The 25,272-nt window shown below is 43.7% G+C and overlaps 1 protein-coding gene across 1 annotated transcript in view; it reads left to right on the top strand.

Annotated features, from left to right (window-relative positions):
* Positions 1-23,332, top strand: part of LOC140209705 (hyaluronan and proteoglycan link protein 3-like) — a 28,846-nt gene extending 5,514 nt beyond the window's left edge. Inside the window, exons 2-5 of the mRNA XM_072278112.1 lie at positions 10,411-10,545; positions 14,267-14,632; positions 15,444-15,746; positions 17,587-23,332. Coding sequence (XP_072134213.1) covers positions 10,428-10,545; positions 14,267-14,632; positions 15,444-15,746; positions 17,587-17,873 — 1,074 coding nt within the window. The 5' untranslated portion in view covers positions 10,411-10,427 and the 3' untranslated portion in view covers positions 17,874-23,332. The remainder of the gene's footprint in view (positions 1-10,410; positions 10,546-14,266; positions 14,633-15,443; positions 15,747-17,586) is intronic.
* Positions 23,333-25,272: the final 1,940 nt, after the last annotated feature.

Below are 25,272 nucleotides of genomic sequence, written 5' to 3'. Positions count from 1 at the left end.
GGTGTTATGGAGTGGTGGGCATGCTACATGGTCACCAGAAGCACGGCGACGCTCGTGGGCTGCACCCAACACAAGCGGCCTATTCCCCTGTATGTTTTGAAGTACATGTGACAGATAAAGCTCATCTTTAATCTTTATCAAAGTTGATAAAGCCACGAGGGGTGTAGATAAAATGAATGATCACAGTCCTTTTCCCTGGGTATTGAGAATTTAAAAGTAGATGGGGTGGTAGGTTCAAAGTGAGAGGGGAAAACTTAAAGAGAACCTAAGATGTAGATTTTTTATTCCAAAGGTGGTGGGTGTATGGAAGAAACTGCCAGTGAAGCTGGTAGAGATGGATAATATTATAATGTTTAAAGGATATTAAGGTGATGGATAAGAAAGGTTTAAAGGGATATGGGCCAAACACAAGTGAACAGGGCGAACCCAAGAAGGCATCTTGGTCAGCATAAGACCATAAGACAAAGGAGCAGAAGTTGGCCATTCGGCCCATCTTGGTCAGCATGGACAAGTTTTGCTGAAGGGCCAGTTTCTGTGCTGTGTAACTCTATGACTATGATAGTAATCAACACGTGGGGGGACATTAAACAAGTGGACAAGGGTCGGTCTATTAAAACTGAGGGCCACAGGAAGTTTTCCTTGCAGTGGCTGGTAAATCTTTGGATTAGATAAAAATGAAGATTAGCTTTATTTGTCGCATGTACATCGAAACATCCAGTGTTTGTGTCAACGATTAACACAGTTCAAAGTAAATTTTAATATCAAAGTACGTGTATATCAGCATATACAATCCTGAGATTCACTTTCCTGCAGGCATACTCAGCAAATCTATGGAATTGTAACTATAACAGGATCAATGAAAGATCAACTGGAGTACAGAAGACAACAAACTTGTACAAATGTAAATATAAATAAATAGTAGTAAATAATGAGAACACGAGGCAATGAGATAAAGAGTCCTTAAAGTGAGATCGTTGGTTGTGGGAACATCTCAATGGATGGGCAAGTGAGTGTGGTTATCCCCTTTAGCCAAGGGTCACCATCGTTCTGACGCCAACATAGCATGCCCGCAACTGACTCACTCTAACCCTAATCCATGCTACTTTGGAATGTGGGAGGAAACTGGAGCACCCAGAGGAAACCTATGTGGTCACAGGAAGAACATAAATCTCCTTAACAGATTGCGGTGGAATTGAACCCATGTCGATGATGTTCTGAGAGTGCTACACCAACCACTACTTGACCATGCCGCCAACGACGATTCTCTATCATATAGATTGTGGAGGATGGATCATTGGGATTATTAATGAGGAGGTAGGTAACTATTTGAAAGATCAGGGTATTGAAAGCTATGGGAAACCGGCACAGAGGAACAGGTAAGATCTGGGGCAGATTACCTATGATCACATTTAATGGTGGGACAGGTTTGAAGGGCTGAATGGCCTACTGCTTCTAAAGAGTATGCCTAATGAGGAAAGACTGAGTGAGCTAGGGCTTTTCTCTCTGGAGCGAAGGAGGCTGAGAGGTGGCTTGATGGAGGTGTATAAGATGATAAAAAGCATTGAGTGAATGGCAAGAGACTTCTCGGGTGGCAATGTCTGATATGAGAGGACATAATTTTAAGGTGATTGGAGGAAAGAATAGTGGGGATGTCAGAGGTGAATTTTTTATATAAATACATGGAATGTCCTGCCAGGGGTGATGGTAGAATCAGATACATTAGGGATATTTGAGGGATCCTTAGGTAGGTACACGGATGAAGAAGAATGGTGGGCTATGTGGGAGGGAAGGGTTAGATTTGCTGAGACTGTAGCGCATCATAAGCACAAGAAACTTCGCAAGTGCTGGAAATCCAAAGCAACACGCACAAAATGCTGGAGGGACTCAGCAGGCCAGGCAGCATCTGTGGAAACGGACAAACAGTTGACGTTTCGGGCCAAGACCCTTCTTCAGGACTGAGAAGGAAGGGGGACGATACCAGAATAAAAAGGTGAGAGGATGAGGGAAAGGAAGGTGATTGGTGAAGCCAGGTGGGTGGTAAAGATAAAAGGCTGGAGATGAAGGAATCTGATAGGAGAGGAGGGTGGACCATGGGAGAAAGGGAAGATGGAGGGGCACCCGGGGGCAGTGATAGGAGGTGAGATGAAGTAAGAAGCCAGAAGAAGGAAGGGGGGAGAATTTTTTTACCAGAAGTAGAAATTGATATTCATGCCATCAGGTTGGAGGCTACCCAGATGGAATGTAAGGTGTAGCTCCTGCACCCTGAGGGTGGCCTCATCATGGCACAACATGTCGGAGCAGGAGTAGGAATCGCAATGAAAATGTTTGGTTACCGGGAAGTTCCGCTTTTGGCAGATGGAATGGGGCTGCTCAAAGAAGCAGTCCCCCAGTTTACGACGGGTCTCACCAATGTAGAAGAGGCTACATTGGAAGCATCAGATACCTAGCAGATTTGCAGGTGACATATTGCCTCACCTGGAAGGATTGTTTGGGGCCCTGAATGGAGAGGAGGGAGGGGGTGAATGGGCAGGTGTAGCGCTTTGGCTGCTTACAGGGATAAGTGATGGAGGGAGATTAGTGGGGAGGGACAAATGGACAAAGGAATTATGGAAGAAGTGATCCCTGCAGAAAGCAGAAAGTTGGGGTGGGGGAGAGGTAAAGATGTGTTTGGTGGTAGGATCCCTTTAGAAGTGGCGGAAGTTGCTCAGAATGACGTGTTGGATGCAGAGGCTCATGGGGTGGGAGGTAAGGACAAGAGGAACTCTATCACGGTTAAGGCAACAGCAAGATGGGGTGAGCGCGGATTTGGGAAATGGACGAGTCGTGGGTGAAGGCAGCATCAATGGTGGAGGAAGGGAAACCCCATTCTTTGAAGGAGGAGGATGTCTCTGATGTCCTGGAAAGGAAAGCATCATCCTGGGAATAGATGAGGTGGAGGCGAAAGAAAGCGAATGGCATTTTTACAGGAGACAGGGTGGGAAGAGGTCTAGTCAAGATAGATGTGGAAATTGGTAGGTTTATCAAAGATGTCAGCTGACAGTTTGTCTCCGGAGTTGAAGACAGAGAGATCGAGAAAGGGGAGGGAGGTGTCAGAAAAGGACCAAGTGAATTTAAGGGCAGGGTGAAAGTTGGGAGTAAAGTTGATGAAATTGATAAGCTCAGCATGAGTGCATGAAGCAGTACCAATGCAGTGGTCACTGCAGTGGAGGAAGTGTGGGAGAGCATTACTGGGGAAGGCTTGGAACATGGACTGTTCTGCATTGCCAATGAAAAGGCCAGAAGACCTGGAGCCCATGCAGGTGCCCATAAGACCACAAGACCATAAGACATAGGATCAGAATTAGGCCATTCAGCCCATCGAGTCTGCTCCTCCATTCCATCATGGCTGATCTTGGATCCCACTCAACCCCATACACCTGCCTTCTTGCCATATCCTTTGATACTCTGGCCGATCAGGAAACGATCAACTTCCACCTTAAATATACGCATGGACTTGGCCTCCACCGCAGTCTGTGGCAGAGCATTCCTCAGATTTACTACTCTCCGGCTAAAAAAATTCCTCCTTACCTCTGTTCTAAAGAGCCGCCCCTCAATTTTGATGTTGTGCCCCTCTAGTTGTAGATACTCCCACCAAAGGAAACATCCTTTCAATATCCACCTTATCTAGTCCCATGGCTACCCCTCGAATCTGGAGAAAGGGGGAAGAGCCGAAGGAGAAATTCTTGAGGGTGAGGAGCAGTACTGCCAGATAGGGGGAGGGTGAACTTTCATTGAGAAAGAAGTGAGGAGCTTTAAGATCTTGTAGTGTATGGCATTTTGACAAGTCTCCTGTCCACAGGTAATGCCTTTGAAGACAAGTTATCTTTTCACTCTACTCCCTCGCAGTACACGTGTACAAAGCTAGGCTGGGGGTGGGGGGGGGGTGATGCGGTTACCGGTGGGAAGTGTTTGGTGGTGAACACACTGAGTTTTAATTTGAGGCCTATCGGAACAGCAAGCTACCAATCTCCCGCTCTCAATGCAGGAACGACCTCTCACTCTCTCCCTCGCTGGTGAGTGAGAGGCTGTCTGAAATACCTAAGTGCTGGGATACGGACTGAACTTTTTGATGGACTCTTGATTAAGATCTCTTTTGGGGGGGGGGTGCTTTTGCTATTGCTTGTGCAATGACCAATTAACCTACCTGTTTAGACTGTGGGAGGAAGCCAGAGCACTCGGGGGGGTGGGGGAGGAGCCTACACATTTCACAGGGAGGACGAAGGGCGACTCCTTTCAGATGGTGCCAGAAATGAATTCTGAACCCTGATGCCCCGAGCTGTGATAGCTCCATGCTAACCGCTATGCTACCATTGTGACTGACCAGCTTTGCCAGCTCTGGAGGTGTCTACCAGCTGTGCCCACTGGTTATGTAGACAAGATTGAACGGTTTTCCACTCATTTTGTCAATGAGTCCACTCTACTGGGAAGGCTTAGTATTGCTGAGGGAGGTTCCACCTTTCAACAGGACCTTTGCTGCTTCTCGCGTTCACACGACTGATATCTACTGCCATCTGCTGTTGGAAGTTAGACATCACACCTACGGCCACTCAAACTTCTCTTGAATTTTTAAGTTCTTTTTTTCAAGTTTATTTTCACTGACATAGTCGTGAAATTTGCTGTTTTGCAGCAGCAGTGCAGTGCAAGACAGAATTACTGTAAGTTTCAATGAATATATCAAAAAATAATAGCGAGGTAGTGTTCATGATTCATGAACTGATGGTAGAGGGAAAGAAGCTGCCCCTAAAACATTGAGTGTGGATCTTCAGGCTTCTGTACCTCCTCGCTGATGGTATTAGTGAGAGGAGGGCATGTCGTGGGGGTGAGGGTCCTAATCTCTTCGAGTACTTAACAGACCCACTGGTATGCCTTCATTTGATTGCATCAATACGTTGGGCCAGAATAGGTCCTTCGAGATGTTGATGCCCAGGAACCTGAAGCTGTTCACCCTTTCCACTACTGGCCCCTCAATTCTGGTGATTGGGACTGGAGATTATCATTCAAAATGGGAAATATTTATTTCTGATCCATCTAGTTTAGGCCATCTGTTAAAGATTCTCCTAAACCTGAATCTCCTATCAATGCAAACACAGGAATTCTGCAGATGCTGGAAATTCAAGCAACTTTGATATCTCCTATCAATGATATCTTCCAGAGTTCAGTAACCATCCTCCACATGAAAATTGTAAAGAGGCAGAGATGTACATACAGTGACTGATCTTTTTTAACAGTACTTTTCCAGTATTTTATTTCAAACATTTTTGAGGGATTCAATCTGCAAAGCTGTTCTGTTTTCAAGAAAGATCTTACCTATTCTCTTGGACTGGTGTAGTTGCTGGAAAAGCTCTGTAGGTTGTGCAAAAGATATATATATATATATATATATATATATATATATATATATAAAAGATAGGGCCAAATAGGACTTAGACCATTCCACCTTTCCAGTTCTGGCACCAGGACCAAAGGGCTTGTTCTTCCTAATATTAGCCACCGGATGGCGAAGATGAGGCCATTCATGGTTCTCAGCAGCACCGCTGGGTGGCCAGAGGCAGTCATTAGAACAAAGCAATGTGGTTCCATGCTCTCCATTGTACATCTGTAGAAATTTGCTGGAGTCTTTGGTGGCATAACCAAGTTTCCTCAAATTCTCAATGAAGTACAGTCACTGGCATGTCTTCTCCGTGATCATATCATTGTGTTGGGCCCAGGATAGATCCCCACAACCTCACCCACTCACCATTCCCCTCACCTGGTCTCACCTATCACCTGCCAGCTTGTACTCCTCTCTCTCCCCTCCCACCTTCTTATTCTGGCCTCTGCCTTCTTGCTTTCCAGTCCGGATGAAGGTTCTCGGCCTGAAATGTCAAATGTTTATTCCCCTCCATAGATGCTGCCTGGCCTGCTGAGGTCCTCCAGCATTATGTGTGTGTGTGTGTGTGTGTGTGTGTGTGTGTGTGTGTGTGTGTGTGTGTGTATCTGTGTGTATGTGTGTGATACCAATGAGAGAAGGCACTACAGTACCACCACCCAGTGAATTCAGGTTCATACGGCAACAGAGAAAAGGTGTTGCTGACTATCTCAGGAGGAAGTCAGCAGGTCAAGCAGCATCCAGAGGAGGGAAGAAAGGGATACTGGGTTATGTCGCTCATCCCAGTGAGTTCTTCCAGCAGATGTGATTGTTGCTCTGGACTCCAGCATCTGCATTCTCTTGTGACTCCAGATCCAAGGTGTTGTTTGACTGTCAAGTTTTGCTTTTCCTTAGGCTATATTGTTTTGTTAGAGTTGTTTCCAGTGATCTTCCCTTGTAGAAGGAAAACTAAACTGATGACACAGAAAAATGGTCATGGAAAATCACATGATTTACTCAGCAATAAAAATATAATGCAGTATTTTTTACAAATAGCTCATACAAAATAAAAATTTTCCAGAAGCTGAATTCCTATAGCAGCTTGTATTTTGTCAGCCAATGAAGTCAAAAATGGGAACCTTGAAGCCTCGGAATGATAAGGACCAGATAAGATCAAAGGGTTTCTCGATACACAGGATGGATTACACTGCTGATTCGGAGAAGGCAAATATTATTGGGGGTCTGTGTTCCATGATAAACTCTTTGTGGTGCTCAACGCAGTGGTCTTGTTGCACTCTTGATCCCCTAATCTGGAACATCTGATGATTAATTGTTCTACTTATCAAGAGGTTTCTCCTCCTTGATCCTGACTGCAGTTTACAAACTGCTAAAGGCAGATGCTAAATCAAATACTCGATGTATTGAATGCCGTGGCTAACAAGTAAGAAATAGTCTACCCCGATGCTTTTCATATCATTGTTGGGGACTTCAATCAGGATTGTTTGAAGAAACCTCTGCCCAGTTATCATCAACATATCACCTGCAGAACCAGGGGTCCCAACACACTTAGCCACTGTTAGACTACAATTACGAATGCCTATTCTTCCATTCCTAGATTATTATTGACTTCAGGAGGATGAAACCTGAATGAGTCAGTCCTTATTGGGGGATCATAGGTGGAAAGGGTCAGCAGCCTTAAATTCCCAGTTGTTATCATTTCAGAGGATCTGTCCTGGGTCCAACATGTAAGTGCCATGAGAAAGAAAGCTTGGCAGTACCTCTACTTTCTTAGAAGTTTGTGAAGATCTGGATGTCATCTAAAACTTCTGTAGATACCCATGTGGTGGAGAGTATATTGACTGTTGCATCACTGCCTGGTATGGCAACACTAATGCCCTTGAATGGAAAATGCTACAAAACGTAGTGGATACAATGCGGACCATCTCCACCATTGAGCACATCTACATGGAGTACTATCATAGGAAAGCAGCATCCATCATTGGGGAACCCTGTCATCCAGGCCATGCTCTTTTCTTGCTGCTACCATCAGGAAGAGGTACCAGAGCCTCAGGACTCACACCACCAGGTTCAGGAACAGTTATTACCCCTCAACCATCAGGCTGTTGAATCCGAGGGGATAACTTCACTCAACTTTACTTGTCCCATCACTAAAATGTTCCCATAACCTATGGACTCACTTTCAAGGACTCTTCATCTCATGTTCTCGATATTTATTGCTTATTTATTTATTATTATTAGTTTGTTTTCTTTTGCACATGATTGTTTGCCCATCCTATTGGATGCAGTGCTTCAATGATTCTATTGTGTTTCTACTAGTTACTGTGAATGTCCGCAGGAAAATGAATCTTTGGGTTTATATGATGACGTATATGTTCTCTGATGTGTATCTGTCTGGATGTCTTCTAAACATTGTACTTGTACCCACCTGTACCACCTCCTTTGAGAGTTTGTTCCACATAGCTAACCAACTGTGTGAGAATGTTCACTCTCAGATCTCACTTTTATTTTTCTCCCCTCACTTTAAACCTGTGCCCTCTAGTTTTAGGCTCCACTACCCTTGTAAAGGAATTATGACTATTCACTTTAGTTATGCCCCCCTAAACTCAAAGGGTCTACAATCAGTATCCTACAGTCCAAGGGAAAGAGGTCCCAGCTTCTCCAAAGTAGTAATGGGATTCCAAGCACTGGAGAGAGCATCAGAACTGAAATTAGGATCCCAATGACAGGAAAACACAATTGACTGTGTAGTATGTTGGCAGTATGGTGCTGTAGCAGTTAGTGTAACACTTTTCAGTGCCAGCTGTAAGAATGGTTCAATTCCTAGCAATGTCCATAATCAATTTGTATGCTTTCCCTGTAACTGTGTGAGTTTCTTTCAGATGCTCCGATTTCCCTTGAATGGAAAATCCAATAAAAAGAACAGGTAAACCTTCCCCACCATTGAGCACATCTACATGAAACATTGTCACAGGAAAGCAACATTCATCATCAGAGAACCCCACCACCTTGGTCATGCTCTGTTCTTGTTGCTGCCATCAGGAAGAAGATACAGGAGCCTCAGGACTTACACCACCAGGTCCAGGAACAGTTATTACCCCTCAAACATAAGGCTCTTGAACCAAAGGGGTAACTTCACTTCATCATTGAAATGTTCCCACAACTTACGGACCACTTTCAAGGAATCTCATCTCATGCTCTTGATATTTATTGCTTATTTTTTTATTATTATTATTTCTTTTTGTATTTGCACAGTTTGTTTTCTTTTGCACACTGTTTGAATGCCCAAATTTTAGGCCAGTCCCCTAAAACCCTCACTAATTTTTATAGATGCACCGTAGAAAGCATTCTTCTAGGGTGCATCACAACCTGGTATGGAGGTTGTCCTGTCCAAGACCGGAAGAAGCTGCAGAAGATTGTGAACACAGCGCAGCACATCACACAAACCAATTTTCTGTCCTTGGACTCACTTTACACCGCACGCTGTCAGAGCAGTGCTGTCAGGATAATCAAGGACACGACCCACCCAGCCAACACACTTTTCGTCCCTCTTCCCTCTGGGAGAAGGCTCAGGAGCTTGAAGACTCGTACGGCCAGATTTGGGAACAGCTTCTTTCCAACTGTGATAAGACTACTGAACAGATTCTGACCCGGATCTGGGCCATACCCTCCAAATATCCGGACCTGCATCTCAGTTGATTTACATTACCTTACTTTGCATTTTCTATTTGTGATTTATAATTTAAATTTTTAATATTTACTATCGATTTGTAATCCAGTGAGCGGGAAGCACAGAATCAAATATCGCTATGATGATTGTACGCTCTAGTATCAATTGTTTGGTGACAATAAAGTAAAGTTGGTGTGGTCTTTCATTGATTCTATTATGGTTATTATTCTATTATCGATTTATTGAGTACACCCAAAAGAAAATAATCTCAGAGTTATATATGGTGACATATATGCACTTTGGTAATAAATTTACTTTGAACTTTGAACTTACTTTCCACAGTCTGAAGACATGCAGGTTAAGCTTAGTATGAGGGGTGACTGATAAGTTCATGGCCTAGGGTAGAAGGAGTCAATTTTAGAAAACGTAGCACATTTATTTTTCCTACATTTACACACTTAGTCCAGTGGTCGTGGAGCATACGGATCCCTTCTTTGTAGAAGTTGGCGTCTTGGACCTCCAGAAAGTGGTCCACAGCAGGGGTGATTGATAAGTTTGTGGCCTAAGGTAGAAGGAGATGAGTTATCAACTTCAAACTTTCTGCATTTTCACGCAAATAGTTGAACTACACGTGCATGTAACAAGGGCTGTGTAACTCATCTCCTTCTACCTTAGGCCACAAACTGATCAATCACCCCTGCTGTGGACCACCTGGAGGTCCAAGATGCTCTTGTTACATGCACGTGCAGTTCAACTCTTTGAGTGATATTGCAGAAAGTTTGGTTAATAACTCATCTTCTTCTACCCATGGCCACGAACTTATCAATCACCCCTGCTGTGGACCACTTCTACAAAGAAGGGATCCGTATGCTCCACGACCGCTGGACTAAGTGTGTACATGTAGGAGGGGACTATGTTGAAAAATAAATGTGCTAGATTTTCTAAAATTGACTCCTACCTTAGACCACGAACTTATCAATCATCCCTCGTAAATCATGGGCTTGCTATGTTGGTGTTGGAAGCAAGGTGACACCTATAGGCTGCCTTCAGCACACCTCAGACTTTTGCTTGTTGATGCAAATGACGCAGTTCACTGTATGCTTCGATGCTTTGATGCACATGTGACAAATAAAGATTTTTTCTTCCTGCAGTATGCAAAAGAATGTGTACGTAGACCTTGTGCTTATTTAAACCTGCAACCCCTGACTTGTGGGGGAGAGTGTGTCAACTCAGAAATTGAAATCCCACCCAGTCATAGGTTGCCTGTTGGGCTTCTAAACCCAAACTTCATGTCAGTTTATGACTAATGTCTGAGCCAGTTGTTCTTCTGTTGTAGGACAAGAGTTCTCTACAATGAAGTTCGCTCTGATGGTGGTGTTGTTCCTACAATTGATCTCCTTGGCCTTGTGCTCGGCGCAGAATGGTGCCTTCTACATCAACGGCAACGGCAACGGGAATGGGAACGGCGAGTGTAAGTATGGCCAACACTGGCAACTGGGCAGTATCTACTTCCTGCCAAGGGCTGGTAATCTCCAGTGTGAGGTGGCTCTCTCTCCAGGCCCTGTACCTTCTGCTGAGCTTTCGCTAATCGTGACTGATTGCATTGTGTAGGTTCTGGATTCAAATTGGCGTTGAAAACCCAGTACCCACTGAGAAAGGCCTAACATCCAGTAAAATTCTATATGATAAGATGGACTCTTGGCCTCACAATCTACCTCATTGTGGCCTTGCACTTTATTAAGACCATAAACCATAAGACGTAGCAGCAGATGTGGTCACTCAGCCCACTGTGTTAGCTCCACCACGCCATCATGGCTGATTTATTATCCCTCTCAACCCTATCGTCCTGCCATCGCCCCGTAACCTTTGACACATACTAATGAAGAAGTTTAATCAGGAATATTGTCTGCCTGCACTGCACTTTCTCTGTAACTGTAACTCTATATCAGTAAATGGCATTATGATAAGAATTCACCCTGATCGAATTGAATGGGAGAACTACATTTGTTGCTTAACACTCAGGGAGCAAGTGGGGCCAAGGAAACAAAATGCTGGAAGAACTCAGCAGGTTAGGCTGCACCCGTGGAGGGGGTGGACAGTCGATGTTTCAGTCATGACCTTTCACATGGATTCGTCATTCAGATGAAGGGTCAGATGCGTGATACAACGACTGCCTACCGCTGTACAGATGCTGCTTGCATTTGTGTGTGGTACTGTGCAAAAGTCATAGACATAAATTATACATAAGACTTTTGCAGAGTACTGTAAGCTGTTATTTATATCATTTCCTGCATTGGTTAATTTTAATTAGATTTGAAGCACCCGACAGAAAGAGGTCTACTTCCATTCTCTGTTTGCCCTTGAAACAGCAATATCTGTGAGTCTTAAGATTTTGTTAATATATTGATAAATATTTAGTAGATAGAGTACTGTGCAAAAGTCTTAAGTACCTTAGCTCTATATATGTGCCTAATACTTTTGCACAAAACTGTATGTACAAGTATTTTTATTCAGTTCAAGACTCTTTATAGTCAATGGGCAGCACAGTTGTGGTTAGCATAATGCTATCACAACACCAGCAACCCAAGTTTAATTCCGTTGCTTTCTGTAAGGAGTTCGTATGTTCTCCCCGTAACTGCATGGGTTTCCTCTGGGTGCTCCAGTTCCCGCTCACATTCCAAAGAAGTACGGGTTAGTTGGTTAATTGGTCACATGGGTATAATTGGGTGGTGTGGACTTGTTAGGTCGGAAGGACTGGTTACCATGTTGTATCTTTAAATAAAGAAAATGCTGCATTCTGTTATTGTTTCTCCTTGTACCTGTTGAATGCACTGATGGAATGAAATGGTCTGTATAGATGATATGCAGAACATACTTTTTCATTTTCTGTTGGTAGATGGGACAATAACTAACCAGCTTACCAAGTGAAAAAGAATGACCTAGGATTTATGCAGTCTGTCTTTTATGGCCAAAAGACCATACAGCCAATGAAATTATTGTTACAGAGGAGTAACTGATCTGATTATGGGAAATGCAGCGGACATTTTGCATTTGACATGCCTCCACAATGGGGCGATAACTGGCCAATCTGTTGTAGAGGTTTAAGATGAGAGATGGAACAGTGCCAGATGATGACAGATGTTTAAACTATCCAGCAAAAGGTGCAGTGGCAAGTTAGGACAGGGAGTGGCTATTTGAGACACCAATCTTCCCATGTACTAGTCTAACATTTTGTTGTTGAAAATCACAAAACCATAAGACATATAGTACTATTCAAAAGTCTTAGGCTCATATATCTATAGCTAGGGTGCCCTTGCACAGTACTGTATCTGTCAATGTGGAGTAGAGAACAACCTTGTAACTCTGGCAGGAGCAAAAGATGTTGGGGAATGGAGAGGATGGAGTGCCGCAGGAGGATTGTGGGACAGGTGACAGAGACACCAGGCAAGGTCAGGATGTCAAACAATTGGTTTATTGATCATTACAGAATGTCTCTCTGGTGTTTCCTGTTCCCTGTCCTCTCCCTTCCCCTTTTCCCAACCATGATTCCCTCCTCCCTTCCCATTCTCAGTCCACAATAGAGACCCATATCAGAGTCAGGTTTATCATCACTCATATATATCATGAATTTCTTTGTGGCAGCAGTATAATACAATACATAAAATTACTACAATACTGTAGCATCCTAGCTATATATGCTTAATATTATTGCACAGTATGATAGGAGCAGAAGTTGGTTATTCGGTCCCTCACCATCCATTTGGCAGAAGATACAAAAGCTCGAGAAATCCGCCAGGCTCAAGGACAGTCAAAAGTTTAATGTTGTCGTTGGCAAACATACACGGGCATAAAAACCATGAAAATTAACTTTTTTCAGCAGAAGCTCTGAACATTGCAAAATGAAGACAAGTGTAGTTATAATAAATTTAGTTTAAATGATACATAATTTGCATGTGTGCAAAATAAACGTAAGTGCAAATTTAGTAGACAATAGTACAAATCTGAGGGAGAGAAAAACAGTTTTTACCCAATTCTTGAGCGATAAAAGATCAACTCTTGATCTGTCGGTCTACCTGTGCACTTTATTTGTCTACCTGCACTGCACTTTCTCTGTAACTGCAACACTACATTCTGCATTTGGGTGGCAAGACCGAGATATGTCTCTACCAAAGGAGGTGTAAGGTGCTTCTTCCCTCCGCTTACCAGCAGGTCACTCTTGCACAAGATATTTAGCTCCCTCATTACCTCCCTCCCTCCGATTAGGGTCACATGAAGCCGTGAGAGCAGGTGGTGAACGGTCGTTTGAGCTGCTGGTGCATATCACAAATTCTGTTTATATGACCGCTGACGCCAGGCAGACAATCTCTAAAGAGTGTTGATAATTGATGGGGTCACCGTCTTGTTTAGACATTGCCCAGAAGAAGGCAATGGCAAACCTCTTCTGTGGAAAAAAAATTTGCCAAGAACAATCATGGTCATGGAAAGGTCATGATTGCTCAAATATACGACACGGCACAAAACAAACGAACGTTTTTTATTTCTTTTTGCGCTACTTCGATGTACACGTAATGGCCACTATATTAGATACACCTGTACACCTGCTCGTTAATGCAAATATCTATTCAGCCAATTATGTGGCAGCAACTCAATGCATGAAAGCATGCAAAAGTGGTCAAGAGTTTTAGTTGTTCAGACCAAATAGCAGCATGGGGAAGAAATGTGATCTAAGTGATTTGGACCATGGAATGATTGATGGTGCCAGACGGGGTGATTTGAAGTTGCTGATCTCCTGGGATTTTCATGCATAAAAGTCTCTAGAGTTTACAGGGAATGGCATGAAAAACAAACAAAAAAAATCCAGCGAGTGGCAGTTCTGTGGGTGAAAAGGCCTTGTTATTGAGAGAGGTCAGAAGAAAATGGCCACACTGGTTCATGCTGACAGGAAGGCGGAAGGCAATAGTAACTGAAATGACTGCACTTTACAACAGTGCTGTGCCAAAGAGCATCTCTGAACACACATATTAAACGTTGAAGTGGATGGGCTACAGCAGCAGAAGACCATGAACATACACTCAGTGGCCACTTTATTAGATACAGGAGGTGTAGAATAGTCTCTCTGGATAGTATGCAAAACAACAGCTTTCCACTGTAGCTTAGCAAACATGACAATAATAAACCAATTTGTTTCCTAGATTACAATGGCATCAAGCTTCACATTGAGACCCAGAAAGACCGGCTCTTTGCCTACCGAGGGGAGAACGTAACACTGAGCTGTCACTATCGTTACGAGCCACCGGTGAACAGCAGCCGCAAGGTCAGGGTGAAGTGGTCCAAACTCAACATGGATCTTTCCAAGGAGTGCGACGTGATCGTGGCCATCGGGCTTCGGCACCGAAGTTTCGGGGAGTTCAAGGGGAGGGTTTACCTGCGGCAGTCCGACGAGCGGGAGGTGTCACTGGTCATCACGGACGTGCGGCTGGAGGACTATGGAAAGTACAAGTGCGAGGTGATTGATGGCCTGGAGGACGAGAGCAACATCGTTGAGCTGGAGTTACGAGGTAATCGGTAATGCTCATAGGTGGAGTAGAGTGTGCCCTGGTAGGATCAACTGTGGAACAGACTCTCATAAAGTAAACTGGTGGAGGAACTCAGCAGGTCAAGCGGCCCTTGTTTAGGCAAAGGGATGGCCATTATTACATGTTGAGACCCTGCGACAGGACCAGCAGCCTTTTCCCTTCACAGATGTCGCTCAACCCTCTGAGTTCCTCTAGGAGGTAGTGAATTGGTTTTCAGAGTTGATTAAGTCCATAAGACATAGGAGCAGAATTAGGCCATTCAGCCCATCAAGTCTTCAAGGTCATTCCATTATGATCAATTTATTATCCTTGTCAATGCTATTATCCTGCCTTCTCCCTATGACCTTCGACACCCTTACAAATCAAACCTCCACCTTCAATGTACCCAATGTCTTGGCCCCCATAACTGTCTGTGCAATGAATTCCACATATTCAACAACCTCTGGCCAAAGCAGGGGTTCATGATCTTTTTTATCCCATGGACCATTACCATTAGTAAGGGGTCTGTGGACCCCAGGTTGGAAACCCTTGGGCTAAAGAAATTCCTCCTCATCTCTGTTCTAATGAGACATCCTTTTATTTTGAGGCTGTGCTCTCTGGTCCTATTGGAAACATCTTCTTCATGACCACCCTGTCTGTGCCTTTCAGTATTTGGTGGGTTTCATTAAGATCTGCCCTCATTCTTCTAAACTCCATTTAGTACTGGCAAAGGTGGTAGACATGATGAAATGAATGGCCTCCTTCAGAGCCAATCCTTTATGCATTTTCCATGAGACTTTGCCTTTCCTTTCAGGTGTGGTCTTCCCTTACCAGCCGCGTCATGGCAGGTACCGGCTGAACTTCCACGACGCCAAGCTAGCCTGTGAGCAGCAAGATGCCATGATCGCCTCTTTCGAGCAGTTGTTCCAGGCGTGGGAGGAGGGCCTGGACTGGTGCAACGCCGGCTGGCTGATGGACGGGTCGGTCCAATACCCCATCACGGTGCCTCGAGGGCCCTGTGGCGGTGAGGGAAGCTCGGCCGGGCTCCGAAACTACGGGCAGCGGCACAAGAACCTGCACCGATTCGACGTCTTCTGTTTTGCTTCGACTTTGAAAGGTGGGCGACCCTGGGGGCTGACCAGAGCTTGTAATGTGTGTGTGGGGATGGGGGGGGTGTGGTTGTAGGTGATGTCTTTGGATCTTGGGGTTGAGTGGGGTCACTGGGGGAGAGTCGACCACTCCTGACCTTGCAGAGTGGACATGAAGTAGATTGATTTTCCCAGGATGGAAAGACATGAGAATCATACAACAGAGAAACAGGTCTTTTGGCCCCATTGCCAAACAAGGTTCCATCTAAGCTGGCCCCTGTGCCCATGTTCGGCCTATATTCCTCTAAATCAGGAGTTCTCAAAGTCTTTTTATGCAATGGACCAATACCATTAAGCAGGGGGTCCATGGACCTCAGATTAGGAGCCCCTGCTCTGAACCTTCCCTATCCATGTACATTTTAAATGTTGCTAATGTTCCTTCCCCTTCTTGTTGCTGCCATCATGGAGGAGGTGGCTGAAGGCCCACGCTCAACAAATTAGGAACAGCTTCTTAACCTCACGAACAGGTTTCTGAATGGTCCATGAAGTCAGGGGCACAATTTCGTTATTCCTCTTTTGTGCAGAAGTCTTACGCTTCTTCCAGTGGTCTTAATGTAGCCTGGGGTGAGATGTTCCTCTATTGACCACTGACGGGATTTGGAGGAGCTGGAGAATCTGTAGACCCGAGTTGAGGCAGAGTAAGACCTTGTGGGGTTGCGTTTCAGGGCTCTTGAGATCAGCAATATAAATGCACATCTTCTTTTGTCAAATCAGTCAAATTTATTATCCAATGCACAGGTGCAATGAAAAACTAACATCAGAGTCACATCGCAAGCAAAACTTAAACTATACATCTTTTTTGTAGACAGAACACAAATAGAACATTAAAAAAAAGTCTGTTTTTATGCAAACTGATCTAAATGCTCACAATGTTGCAAAACTGTAGTGATTAGGGTTTTGCTGGTTGATTCAAGAAGTGAGGTTTGAAGGGAGGTAGCTGTACTTGAACCTGGTGGTGTGAGACCTCCGGCTTCTGTACCTCCTGCCCCCTGGTGCTTGTGAGAAGATGGCATAGTGCAGATGGTGGAGATCTTTGATGATAGATGTTGCCTTCTTAAGGCAACGCTTCATGTAGATAACTTCAGTGGTGGAGAGGGGTGTCCCCTTGACGTGTTGGGGAGACAGCACTACTCTCAGCAGCTTTTACATTCCTGCTCATTCAAATTGCCCTACCAGACCATGAAGCAACCAGTTTCAAGGTTACATCTGCAGAAGTTCATTAGGATGTTTGGTGACAAGCTAAACCTCTAAAGAAATTGGGCACGTATGGAAGTAGAAACGAAAAAGGTTGGAAACACTCAACAAGTCTGCAGAAAGAGGAACAGTTAACATTTCAGTTCAAGCATTGTTTGTAGTTCTGACAAAGAATTGCAGACCTTAAAGGTTCACTGTTTCTATTTCCTCAGACGCTTGCTGCCCTGCTGAGTGTTTCCAGCAATCTTTGTTTTTACCTCAGATTTCCAGCATCTGCAGCTCTTTAGTTTCACTGAAGACACAGGAGACTGCAGTTGCTGGAACCTTGACTAACAACCAACCTGCTGGAGGAACTCTGCATTCATGGGAGCAGAGGAACTGTCAACGTTTTGGTTGAAACTGATATTTTGGCCCAAAACGTCAATAGTTCCTTTCCTCCCGCAGATGCTGCTTGACTCACTGAGTTCATCCAGCAGATTGTTTGTTGCTTTGGTTTTCATTTATGGATCAAGTTATTGAATGGACACAGGTTTTGCTTGCTCACATTTGGTCAGACTGCTTGGCTCCTGTACTAACTCCAGTTCCACTCATAACTTTCCTCATGTCTTGGTCTAGGTAAACTCTACTTCATGCGTCGTCCACTGAAGTTTAATTTTGATGAAGCCGTCAAGGCCTGCCAGGACGACGGGGGCGAGATCGCCAAAGTGGGCCAGCTCTACGCTGCCTGGAAGTTCCTCAAGTTCGACCGCTGCGAGGCTGGCTGGGTGGCCGACGGCAGTGTCCGTTACCCCATCAACTACCCCCGGCCCAAGTGCGGCCCTCCTGAGCCTGGGGTTCGTACCTTTGGCTTTCCCGATAAGGAGAGTGGGAAGTTCGGGGTTTTCTGCTTTAAAATGACCTAAACGGCAAGGGCAGCGGCTGTGTTGATCGCAGGAGGACCTTCCGTATTGTTTATTGAGCCAGTGTTAGTGCTCGTCTTTAAAGGTGAAATCAAGTTATTTTTTAAAAGAAATATTAAAGTATAACCTTCCCTGATACTATCCCAGATCTATTTGAGAAAGAGTTAGGTAGCACAGAAAGAGGCTCTTCATCCCATCCCATTTTTGTCCAACCCAAGAGTTAATTTTTAAAAGTTTTATTTAGAGATACAGCACGGTAACAGGCCCTTCTGGCCCACTGCCCCATGCTACCCAATTACATCCATGTGACCAATATATCTACTATCCTGTATATCTTTGGGATGTGGGAGGAAACTGGAGCACTGGAGGAAACGCAGGCAGCCAGGAGGAGAACATGCATACTCCTTACAGACAGTGGCAGGAATTGAACCTGGGTCACTGGCGCTGTATCGTGTTACGCTAACCGCCATGCTACTGTGCCGCCCTTAACCAGTCGTTTATTCTGCTCCCATCTTTATTCTCACCACATTCGCCTCGATCTCCCTCTCCCCGGTTCCACTACTCACCCATACCCCACGAGCAATTTGCAGTGGCTAGTTAATCTACCCCACATCTTCAGGGTGCGGGAGCACACGGAGGCAACCCGCGCAGACCGCAGGGAGAACGTGCGAGCTCTGTCCCGAACAGCACTGGAGGTCAGGATAAGACCCAGGTCACTAGGGCTGTGAGGCAGTGGTTCCACAAGCTGTACCATTTTGCGTTCCCTTTTTCTAATCAGTCTGAAAAGTCCTCATAATCATCTGTGCACCGTCTGAGTTTTGAGAGGCTATTAAAAAAAAAAGCAGTAATAAAGCATTTAATACTGAAGGCTGGGATCTCAAGACGCTACACTGTCAGTTAATGTATATATGACCCATCAAGTTTCAGCTAATACCTTACTCTTTATCTCAGCTCATTCCTTTCCTACTTTTGGTTCACTATCCATCTTTAATTCCCTGTTAGGTCAGCCACCATTGTGTCTGGATAGATTCAGCGCGCTCTGCTACAGCAGTTATCCCAGTGATCAGGCAAGTTATTCAGAGGGAATGACCCTTGTGCTGAGGTACTGTGTCGGATTGTTGGCCTCAGAATTGGCAGGTACTTGAGCAAGGGTGAATATATCAAGCAAATCAAAGATCTGGGCCGTATCTTAGGATGCAAACTGTGACCTGCATATTTGTGAACTAAATGTATTTAATACACAGTTCTGCAAGGTTGCAGTCCAGGTTTTGACTGCAAATTTTGACATCCAGACAACTAGGCCCAGGCATTGTATGTCTAAATTAGGCCTTAAAATCCATTTGTATATTCAAGCCTGAATGTGAAGGCCCATTGAGGGTTCAATATGAACATTTCCTTGAATTCACAGATGATAAATCTCATGATAGATATCTTGCTGGGCGTTAGGTACGCAGAAGGTAATTCTAATCCCCCCATAGAGGAACTGAACAAATAGAGCATGTGCGTGCAGATGCGCAGGCGTACTCACTATGTGAGCGTACGTTTATCCTGGTCATATGTTCAATCAATTTTGAGATGGTCTATGTCAGGCCTATTAGAAGTTGTCGGACACCTGGTTCACTCTCATTGATCAGCCTAAAGCAACCAAATCTGGTGAATCCTAGGTTCAGAGGAGCCCATTTTAGTGTGGATGGAGCCTTTTCTGGCCTCATTCAAGAGTTTCCCTGCCTTCTTAAGTCTGAGAGGCAGGTAAACTCCAGTCCTGGTGTAGTAGTAGTTTGAAGGCCATTTTATTGTCCTCCATCATGTTACAGTATGCAAGGAGCTGAGTAAAAAGACAGTTCTTTTCGGTGTTCTCACGAAATATAGATTCAAATATTGATTAAAGTTCCTTTGACTTCTAACAGAGTGCTTCCAACTACTAGCGACCAAATGAAATGTACAAATGATATAAAATGGTCAACCTGATGACTAAGGTTAATTGTTTAACAAAGTGGCAATATGTAATCAACAACAGCTGTGAACTTACAAGTAATCAGTGAGATCTCTTTATTAGAAATAAATCAACAAACAAAATCAGGAAGGACATAACAGAGCCAGTTGAATATTTCTTCTAGTGTTTTGCCCTTTATATCCTGTAGGCCTTAGCTCTGATTTGATGAAACACCTTTTTGTTACACTATTAAGAGATCACTTTCCTGTATGAGGTAGAAAATGAGTTTCAGCTATTTAACCACAGGAAGAGGTACCATGGAACCAAATCCTCCCCTCATCCAATTTAAAAAAAAGATTATAACCTTCTTCGATATCCCAGATCTGTTTGAGTTAGAGATTCTTGCAGCTCAGAAACAGGCTCTTTGTTTCACTCAGTTAGCTCCAAGAGCTGATTGTCCAATGATCATTATTCATCGCTGGCCGATTCTCTGAGATCAGGAGCAACGAAGCTGATGATGAAGCCCTTGGGCTCTTTCTTGCTTGACTGGTCATCAAGCCTGGACCCTTCAGGCACATCTGCTCCATGAGCCTTGAGGAACCAACGTTCCCCCCATGCTCCAGGTGTGGGACTCCAGGACCAGTTTACATTCAGTGCCTTCCCAGAGCAATTTGTGTGATTTCACCTTTAGAGAGCGAGCAATTTGACCATCTGAGAAACCAATGGCTTTCATTGGCCTGTTATCCAGGAAGTAAAGCAGTGTAATGACTAGATATTCAGAGGGACTGCAACATGGGGCTTGTGAGGGTGGGAATGGGGATGGGCTGGAGAGGGAGGGAAGAAGGTGGGGCATTAAATTTTTTACCAATTTTTATAGATATTTTATTACATTTTATTAGTTCAAAGCAGACTATATTATATGTCAAATCTATTTAGATGCTCTAGCCAACCACCATGCTGTAATGCCATTGAAGAGTACAATATTATTTCTGTCTTCTGACCCGATGCTATGACACACAGGAATCTTCCAAAAGAGTCAAAAATGGCAAACAGAAGGAATCCCAACACTCGCCAAAATCCCAACCTGATAATGCTGAGAACGATGGGGAAAAGGATGAATCATCCCAGGACAGTGTGGGGAGCCAGCTGAAATTGTCCTAGTATAGAGTGGGGAACAGGGCGAGCTGTCCCTGTTTGCTGATGGGACCAGGGTGAAATGTCCCAGCATACAGTGGAGAGCAGAGGTGAACTGTTCAGGCCAGATGGGGGAGCAGGTTGAAATGTCCCAGCACACAGAACGAGAGTAGGGGTGAGTAATCCCAGTACAGAACGGGAACTGGAGTGAACTGCCCCAGAGCAGAGAGGGGAGCAGAGATGAACTGTTCCAGCACAGCACGAGAGCCGGAGTGAGTGAGCTATCCCAATGCAGAGTGGGGACTGGTGTGAACTATCTTAACACAGAGTGGGGAAGCATCACTTTTGGAAACAGTGCATCTCTATACAATGATCTGCCAACTGAGTTTGAGCATACTGTATTTGTATAAACATGGGTTTGAACGTACATTTGTACTAAATATTTCAAGCTGCATTGTGGTATTTATTCAGTAATGCCGCACCGCTGAAATTAATCTCATGGGGAATTCTAAAGCTACATCCCTTTGCCACTGTGGCACAGAGATCTACTGTTACAGCACAGATTCAGTGGAATTTCCAAGAACTGAGTCTGTGTGAAATAAAAAGTAATTACTCTAAAGGGAAAGAGCTCATACTACTGTTGTTATTTTTAATGCTCCCAGTTTAATTTCCTACAGTAGATGAACAGGTAATGTTAGGATAACGAGTTCCTTACATTACAGAGCACGAACTCTGAATGGTCTGGAAGATGGCTGCTCCTTTCTATACCCCTGCTGTTCATTACAGAGATGTGCCAATGAGTTGAGCTCCTATCTCCTCTGTTGGGTGCTGCCTGTTATCCACCAGTCTGTGCTTTCTACATGCATGCTAAGTAGTACTTTACATGGTGTCAAATGCTCTTTTAGCCTTTTGAATTCAAAGTTCAAAGTAAGATTTATTATCAGAGTACATACGTGTCACACATGTAGCCCTGACATTCTTTTTCCTTGCGTCATACTCACCGAATCTATAGACTAGTAACTGTAAACAGGATCACTGAAAGAGCAAGAGCATTGCAGACAACAAGCTGTGCAAATGCAAGTATAAATAAATAACAAATAAATAATGAGAACGTGAAATAACAAGATAAAGCGTCCTTAACGTGAGATCATTGATTGTGGGAACATCTCAATAGGTGAGTGTAGTTATCTTCTTTTGTTCAAGAACTTTATGGTTGAGGGGTAGTAACTGTTCTTGTTTCAGAGGGAGGCATGGTGTTGTTCCTCTGTCCAATAAGCCTACTGCATTGGAATATATCATTCTCAGAAATAGTGATTTACTGTCCTTAAAGCAAATTAAAAATGTACAATGAATATACTATAATTATGCGCTGCAGTGCACATGTTTACTTTTGAAATTCTTGGGAATTCAATTCCTGATTTCTTTTCAGTTTCCAGGGGAAATGTTTGCGTTTGTGCAGTGCCTTTAATGCATAAAATATGCCCAAGCTTTTCAAAAGGGAACACAGTCAAAGATTAACAATGACCCTCATAAGAAGATTATTACAACAGAGAGCCAAATACTTGGTAAAAGAATTAGGTATTAAACATATTATAAAGGGAAGGAGAGAGGTAACTAGGCAGAGATCTTTAGCAAGGAGGCTACAGAACTTGGGGTGCAGAGCAGTTCTATGACAGCACTGATTGTTGAGTGGTGGCAATGGAGGAATGCGGAACGCAAAGTTCTTAACAACTTGCATTTACACACTGCTTTTAATTATGTAAAATCAATAGTTGCTGTGATTTAATGGAATGTACAAAGAACATCCATTCCTACGAATGGAAAAAAAAGCCTTGTTTCAGTAGCCTTTTTTTTCTAATTGAAACCAAGAAGGAGAAAATGCGTGGTGACCAAATCCCATTTGTATTTTGAGAAGCAACTGAATGTAAATTGAGACACATGGGGCAAAAAAAAATCTTCCCTTGATGCCTTCAAATGCATTAATACAAACCGGCCGGCGGCTTCTCTCATATGTAACTGACAGCTTATAAACTTACTCAGCTACAGGCACCACCAGTGCACAGGTGGAGACCAAACTAATCTTTAGCTGGTTGTCAAGGAGAACCACACGCAAAGGTGGAATAAGGGTGATGTCATGCACTCAATAGAAGATATGAATTGTAATCTTAAATTCACAATATATTGGTTGATCAGGGATCCTTCTGCTACCGGGTGACTGCACGAAAGTTGAAGTGGGTGAAGTCAAACACCAAAATTCATCATCATTGTGAGACCATCTTGGTCATGGTAATGATGTTCTTTATATAGATCCATAGTTACTCTTCACTTTCCTGTTATCTCATGGTTACCGCATACTGTTGTATTAAGATGTTGCTTTTATTTTATATTAAAAAAATATATATCTATATACATTGTTGACTCTTTCACTCTCCGCCCTGTCAATGAGAAGACTTGTCTTCATTGTATAAACATGAAAACCAGCTTTGAGAGAATATACTGATAACAGCACTGGTTTTAGGGTTGATTTTAAACTGTCTGTGAAATAAAATATTTCTGCATCATAATGCTTTCTAAAAACTTAGGTAACTTCTGTCAACACACATACTACTTTCTGCTCATGGTCTCAACTTTAGACCAACACATGGAGCGGTATGAAGGGCTATGGTCCAGGTGCAGGTTGTTCGGGCCAGGCAGATTAACAGTTCAGCCCAGATTAGATGGGCCGATGGGCTTGTTTCAGTGCTGTAGTGTTCAATGACTATGACATGTATTTTTATAATAAGAGATCTCTTCTTTGCTTGATGCCAAGGGAGGTTCCTACTGTGAATGATAGTGTATTTATCTCTTTATAAAGCATAAAAGTTTTATTAGTTATAACTGACTTTACCAGAGTGTATATTTGTTGCTTTACCCATGTTGTTAGTAAAACACATCTCTGTGGATGAACAAAAGGCTCACTACTTAAATTGTATCAAATAAATAAGTTGTAATGGTTCACACCTGACATTTATATCATAATAACACACATAAAAGTTGCTGGTGAACACAGCAGGCCAGGCAGCATCTCTAGGAAGAGGTACAGTTGATGTTTCGGGCCGAGACCCTTCGTCAGGACTAACTGAAAGGAGAGCGAGTAAGAGATTTGAAAGTGGGAGGGGGCCACTGAACTCCTGTCGAAGAGAAGATTTAAACTTCTTCAGTGCAGGCATCACCGGAAGAGGCTTTGCAGTAGTGAATTTAAAAATGCAAACACGAGGAAATCTGCAGATGCTGGAATTTCAAGCAACACACATAAAAGTTGCTGGTGAACACAGCAGGCCAGGCAGCATGTCTAGGAAGAGGTACAGTTGATGTTTCGGGCCAAGACCCTTCGTCAGGACTAACTGAAAGGAGAGCTTCTTTCAGTTAGTCCTGACGAAGGGCCTCGGCCCGAGACGTCGACTGTACCTCTTCCTAGACATGCTGCCTGGCCTGCTGTGTTCACCAGCAATTTTTATTGTGTTGCTTGAAATTCCAGCATCTGCAGATTTCCTCGTGTTTGCATTTATGTCATAATATCAGGAATGGTCAAAATCTATCTTGTGTTTCTAATATTGAATGTGTTATTTAAATATGACAGTTAATAAATTAAAGGAACTCTGCAGATCAGGCAGCATTGATGGAGAGGAGGAGTCAACGTTTTGGGCCAAGACCCTTTGTGTTGTGTTGTTGCACGAATGAAGACACCTGAGAGAAGTACTGGTAGATATACAGCAGCTTCTCTATTCAACAAAACAAGATGGAGCAGGCAACCTGCAGAGATGCTTTCAGTGGAAAACTCTGCCTGTGCCTGGCACTGCACAGATTTTATGTGCCAGAGAACAAGGAAAATTCAGGACAATGCAAACAAATGCATATTCAGAATCATTCCATCATCACCCCAAAACAAGTGTAAATCACTGTCGCATCCATGCAATGGAATGTTGATTGGACTCGTGCATATGCAAACCATCAGGTAAGTGCCTGTTTCGCAGTCTGCCTGGTCTGTGAACCTATTGTTCAGGGCTGCATTAAATCAAATCCACAATACACGTTCAGATGTGAAGACTAGCGGCCAAAGTCATTTGCTAAATGTAAATGTGCTAAACCCAAAAATCGCCCTAACAGTATCTCAGTATCTCGGCCCGAAATGTTGACTGGGTTATTTCTTTTCATGGATGCTGCCTGTTCTGCTGAGTTCCTCCAGCATTTTATATGTGTTGCTCTGGATTTCCGGCATCTGCAGAATGTATTGTTATGAATAAGAGCCTAAGGTATAGGAGCAGAATTAGGCCATTCTCTCCATCAAGTCCACAC

Source organism: Mobula birostris, chromosome 14 (assembly GCF_030028105.1).
Source record: "Mobula birostris isolate sMobBir1 chromosome 14, sMobBir1.hap1, whole genome shotgun sequence".
In the NCBI taxonomy this organism is placed as follows: Eukaryota; Metazoa; Chordata; class Chondrichthyes; order Myliobatiformes; family Myliobatidae; genus Mobula; species Mobula birostris.
The sequence above is the reverse complement of the archived record's forward strand: the minus strand, read 5'-3'. Positions and strand labels throughout refer to the sequence as shown.